The sequence below is a fragment of the Mandrillus leucophaeus genome, unplaced genomic scaffold (assembly GCF_000951045.1).
Source record: "Mandrillus leucophaeus isolate KB7577 unplaced genomic scaffold, Mleu.le_1.0 Scaffold163, whole genome shotgun sequence".
In the NCBI taxonomy this organism is placed as follows: Eukaryota; Metazoa; Chordata; class Mammalia; order Primates; family Cercopithecidae; genus Mandrillus; species Mandrillus leucophaeus.
This window is the reverse complement of record NW_012101621.1, coordinates 882,510-888,419: the sequence shown is the minus strand read 5'-3', so window position 1 is coordinate 888,419 and position 5,910 is coordinate 882,510. Positions and strand designations below refer to the sequence as shown.

General features: G+C 34.2%; 1 protein-coding gene across 1 annotated transcript; it reads left to right on the top strand.

The window, feature by feature from the left end:
* Positions 1-1,393: 1,393 nt before the first annotated feature.
* Positions 1,394-2,645, top strand: LOC105536713 (olfactory receptor 4S2-like). Its single transcript, XM_011976143.1, has one exon. The coding sequence runs from the start codon at positions 1,403-1,405 to the stop codon at positions 2,339-2,341; it is 939 nt and encodes a 312-aa protein (XP_011831533.1). The 5' UTR covers positions 1,394-1,402; the 3' UTR covers positions 2,342-2,645.
* Positions 2,646-5,910: the final 3,265 nt, after the last annotated feature.

Sequence of the window (5,910 nt, the reverse complement as noted above, 5' to 3'; positions counted from 1 at the left end):
ATAACAAAATAGACCAAATTATAAATTGTGCTTACTGGAGAGATTCCACTTGATAGATTCAAATTAAAAGGAAACACCTCATAAATTCAAAACGTGTTCTATAGATCTCATTTGAATTCTGAAACAGTTTTGTGAGGTAAAAAATTTTATCATTCATCTTCTATAGATGAGAAAGCTGAGATTCAGGGAAGATAAATAGATTTATCCAAAGTTATAAAGCTGATGAGGGCACTCAGACTTACACCATTCAGCTTCTGGGCAGTGCTCTTTCTGCTGTCCATGCAGAAAAGAGGTATTCTGAGTAAAGACGGAAAATAGCTTGTAATTTTCATATTTCATAAAAGCCATTTTTATTTCAAGAAACTTTAGATCTTGTCTAATATTAATCTCCTTTAAGAATTTTTTCCTGATTATTTTTAACCATTATTTTCTCTGTATGATGTAAGCATTCCTATTATAGTTTATAAAATGGTTTCAGACACTTATTTTTAAACTATCATTTATAACATTATCTGTATGATAAATTTCATTCCTAATTTTTATCTATGATCACAAGGACAGAGAGTTATCTGGGTCTTTTTCAAGGCAAAGGGATTGAGCATGACAGGGACCTGCAAAGGGATTGAGGATGATAGGGAACTCAATAACTTTTAAATGTTTCAACTCTTCAGAGCAACATAGAAAAAAGTATTTCTCTGTATAAGTTGATCACTTCTCATGTATTCCTTATTGGCAAGCAAAATGGAATTTTCAACCTGCAGATCAAGGTTTATGATTCAGACTTCCTCAATGTTGATTTATAAGCACCAAAAATGACTTAATTTTTAATTGAATTGAGACTTTCAATCTAATTGAGAAATTGGAAGCTGAGTCTTCCTCTCTTGATTAAATAAAATGTTACTTTTCTATAGGTGAGTAGTAGATATTATCTTTGAAGGATTCTGAAATTTTATACATCAGATCTTATACTCTGACTTCATGCTTTTATTTCACCTCAAAAAATTAATTACTTAATTAAACAAACAAAGTTTTCACTCCAAAGCAAATTTCTGACAAGAGAAGTTGGAGGTGGGGAGAGAGAGCACTGATTAGGGAAAAACATTAAATTCAATAAAAAAGTCTCAGATTCTCTAGGTTCTTGTATGGAGAAAAGGAACTACAAGACTAATTATGGAAGAAATTCAAATGTGAGTCAATAATGTGGAAATAAAGCTAATAACAAGAAAAATATTCATGAACTATGCTCAAGAAATATGAAGAACTTTCTCTACCATATTTAACATCGTGTAGGTATTTTCACAAGACTCTTACTGTTAGGCTTTACCATGCTTACGATGGTTTAGAACATGTATTTATTTTTGCAGAGAACAAGAGTCACTCCACCAGTCCTGCCTGGGGCCCCATGAAAGTGGCCAACAATGTCACTGAGTTTATATTCCTGGGACTTTCCCAAGATTCTGGAATGCAATTGATGTTCTTTGTTTTATTTCTCCTCTTCTACGTTGTGATCATGGTGGGAAATTTGCTCATTTTGCTTATGGTCTTTTCTGACTCCCGACTGCACACACCCATGTATTTCTTCCTCAGTAACCTGTCTTTTGTGGATATTGCCTATTCCTCAGCCACAGCACCCAAGATGATTGCAGACTTTGTTTCTGAGAAAAAGACTATTTCTTACTGGGGCTGTATAACTCAGATGTTTACCTTCCACTTTTTTGGTTGTGCTGAGATTTTTGTTTTGACTGTCATGGCTTTTGATCGTTATGCTGCTATCTGCCAACCCCTCCGTTACACTGTCATCATGAGTGCTAATGCTTGTACTGTGCTGGCATCACTGTCCTGGTTGGGGGCCTTGGGTCATTCCTTTGTTCAGACCCTCCTGACCTTCCAGCTGCCCTTCTGTAATGCTCAGGTTATAGACCATTACTTTTGTGATGTCCACCCAGTCCTAAAACTTGCCTGTGCTGACACAACTCTGGTAAATATGTTGGTAGTTGCCAACAGTGGTCTCACCTCCCTGGGGTGTTTCCTCATTCTTTTGGCCTCCTACACAGTCATTCTGTTTAGTCTTCGAAAACAGTCTGCAGAGAGCCGACGTAAAGCTCTCTCTACCTGTGGATCTCATCTGACTGTAGTAACTTTCTTCTTTGTTCCATGTATCTTTATTTATCTCCGTCCATCCACTACTTTCCCATTGGATAAAGCTGTGTCTGTGTTCTATACTACCATCACCCCAATGCTGAACCCACTCATCTATACGCTGTGGAATGAGGATGTAAAGAATGCCATGAGGCGGCTATGGAGTAGCAAGATCTCCTTGAAGGAAAAGCAGAGAGGATAGTTTGTCAGAATTGCAAAATCAGAGAATTAGTGGATACCTTCAATGATCCCTAATTTATTAATAATTAAAAAAATTGTTCCTAAATGCAGCTTTTATGTTTTGTCTAACAGGAAATAATTTGAGGCTATTTTAGACAGGCTAAACTTAAACCTTTCCATGCTTGGCAAGGTTTATCCTCTCTTACTTCTAGAGTAAAAGAGTTAACGCTGCTACTCAATAGCTCATTTAACCTCGTTAGATCCCTTCTATCCACATCAAACTCTCTTAAGCTACAAATCAATAATTTAGAACGGGGTTATAAGAGAAAGATATTCCTGGTCATATCTTCACACCAGATCATGTCTCTTCGAAAAAGAAGTCTAATTTACCAGAAGCTGCACTATTGTTCCCTCCTTCTTTCCTTCCTTACTTCGTTTTCTTTTTCTTCCTTTTCTAGTATTTTCCTGTAAATATTGCAAAATCTAGTTGGGGAAACAGATTTGCAAGGAGATAATTATAATTCAATACAACAAATGCAGACATAGAAATATATACTTCCTACAATCAATAAATTGCCTGAAGGATGGTTTCTGTACAGGAAAGAAAATATAACTTTACATATTTTGAGGTGGACAGCAATTTCTTTAACGACCTTCTTGGAAAATTTGAATACTCTTCTACTACATTACTATAATACTATTTTTACTGAAAGGAATCTTACTCTTTTTTGGCAATAAATACACAGACTAGATTAAAGCAACTAAAATGAGTTGATATTTGTACTATTGAAATGACTAAGGAGATGTAATTCTGTTATAAATTTTTAGTTGAACTTGTCTTCAGTTCTTTAAAAGAACAAAATGGAATAAGCACATTTTCTTTTTGTGGTATTCTTGTAAAGTTGAAAAACAGATAAGTATTCTCAGTATTCCGGGAAAGGCATTTTTCTCCTGAGAAATTTTCTTAGTTCTTATCTCATGACTCATACTGTTCAAGAATTCTGCCCTGATTATTTTTATTCAACATTTATTTTCTATATGCCTTAAGCAATCCTGTATATAATTTATAAAATATCACTTACTTTTTTCTCTTTTTTAATGGATTTTTATCTGAGATCCACCACTTAGGAAGAATATAAGTGATGTATATTCTTTTCTACTCTCCATGTATGGAACAGGGGGGCTTGCACAGTAGGTACTTGTCAGAATCTGTTGATTATAACTCCAATTTCTAATTTTTTTCCTTAGTAATGGGGACCTGACATTATTTATGGTGGTCCAATTAAAATATTGCATTGACTTGCCTCAGATTCTTTTAAACTTCAATTCAATAATTTAGAATGACCTTATAAGAAAAAGATACTCCTTTTGAAGCCCAGTGTGGACAATCTGATATTAATAGTAGTTGGTTGGTGGCACTTTTGAAAAGTCTTTAAAATGGTTTGTCTACTCCAGCCGTCTCATACATGATCACCATGAACATTTTGATGATTAAAATTTCCTTATAGTTACTGCATTGCCTTATAGTTATTTTCATATTACTTTCCCTTTGCAAAAGGGTAATTCTATCCTTTTTTTAACTCCTGATTTTTTAAGATAAACAACAAGCACACAAATTATATTTAAAATGAAAGAATACATTAGGTTTCCTTTTTCCTCCTAAGAGCGAAGTATTATAATAACAATAACAATGACAACAACAACACTTGCAGTGAGAAAAAAATGGCTTAGACCCACAGGAACAAAACAGGACAGGAGTTAGATGCCAAGACATTTCAACAAAAGTTTGGAAAATGTAAGACAAAAAAGTAGTAACTGATTTGACAGTATCAGGAAGGCTAAGTCTAAATTACCAACAGAGGAATAGTGAGGAAAAGGGCAGAGATTCTCTTCCTGGAATCCCTATGATGATTGGGATGCCAGGATGCCAGGTCAGGGGGAGGTGAGGTTCAGGGCTGCTAATGAAGGTTAAGAGAAGGGAACAGTTCAATCTTCCATCCTCTCTTTCTGCTCCCAGATGCCATTGGTGGCATATGAGTCACAGACAGAATATTGGCACCTTTGCTTAAGAAAATGAATGTTAATGTCACATCTGCCTTTGGAGATTACAAATGAAAGGCTACCTTTCTACTGGAACCCTAACCAGAAGCCTACCAATAAATTAAACATTTGCATAAGGGTTTTGAAAAAAGAAAAAAGTCAGTCTTTAAAAAAACAAAAGGAAACTGGTAGAATTAGAGGTAATTCAGGGAAAAAAAAAACTTTAAAAAGCTGTATCTTCTCATCAATGAAAGAAAATATTTGTAATCTTTAAATAAGAATATGATGCATTGAAAAAATATTGAAAAACTTATTTTTGGAAAGTAAATAAAATCAAATAAAAAGAACAATAAACAAAATTAAAACATATTAGTACAGTATTATAAGAAAACAAGTAGTCAAAGAAGTCATAAAAGTACAGTCTCTATGAAAGTAGAGTAAAAATGTCAAAGAAATAGAAAATAGGAAAGATAAAAACAAGAAACATAAGGAGTCAAGTTAGGGGCAAACCATTCAACTCACACATATTCCAGGAGGACAAACAGAAGGATAGATTTAAAAGAAACAATGAAAATGAATTTCTTAGAACAGAAAAGCTTAATTTTCTCAATACGAAAGATTTACTGAATGCCCAGCACAAGATTTAAAAAAATCCCAAGGCACATTACTATGAAATTTTATCATCTTAATGATTGAAAATACTGTAAAATTATTAAGAAAAAACCACATAACTCACAAATGAGCAGAAATTAAAATGGCATGAGTATGCTCTGTAGCAAACTCATCCTTAGGATACAGTGGAAAAGTTCGTCAAACTGATTTTCATCCTAGAATTCTATATAGAATAAATCTATCAGGAAGATAGAATAAAGCTTTAGTCATGCAAAAATGTATAAAGTTTACTTCACAAGTATTCTTTTTTTCTGAAAGTATGGGATAATGTGTCCCAGCAAAACAAGAGGAAGAAATGATATCAATAAATTAATATATGCAATGCAGGGTGGCTAAAGCTATTTTTAAAAAGATCCCAGTCTCTTTTCTTTTTCCTTTATCTTTCTTCATGTGAGTCAGGTAATGTGCATGTCATAAGGTTTGAGGGAGATACATCTCATGCAGGAGTGCAAAAACTCAGTCATCATGCTTATGAACCACAAAGGGATCAAAGGCACTCTTAAGATGACAGCTGTACAGTAGGCATAGGAGGCAACATAAATGGATGAAAGCAGAAGATGGAAGCCCCCCAGGTTCTTAAAACAGAAAGGAGAGGGTGAAAATTTATATTATCTAATATACTGAAGCATCTTAGTTGTAAAGGTACAGTCAGTAGTTTGAAACAAGTTTATACACTCAAGGAAGGATACATTTATAGAAAATTATATCATTTAGAGTTCCAACAGGAAGTTAATGACACACTTAATATAGGATAATAAAGATTTATTTAAAGAGATGCTGTCTATGAGTTTATAGGCATAGAGTACCACACAGGCCAGTGCTATAATCAGAGGTAAGATGCGGTGGAGCTGTTTACACCATTGTGCCTGAAGGGACTGA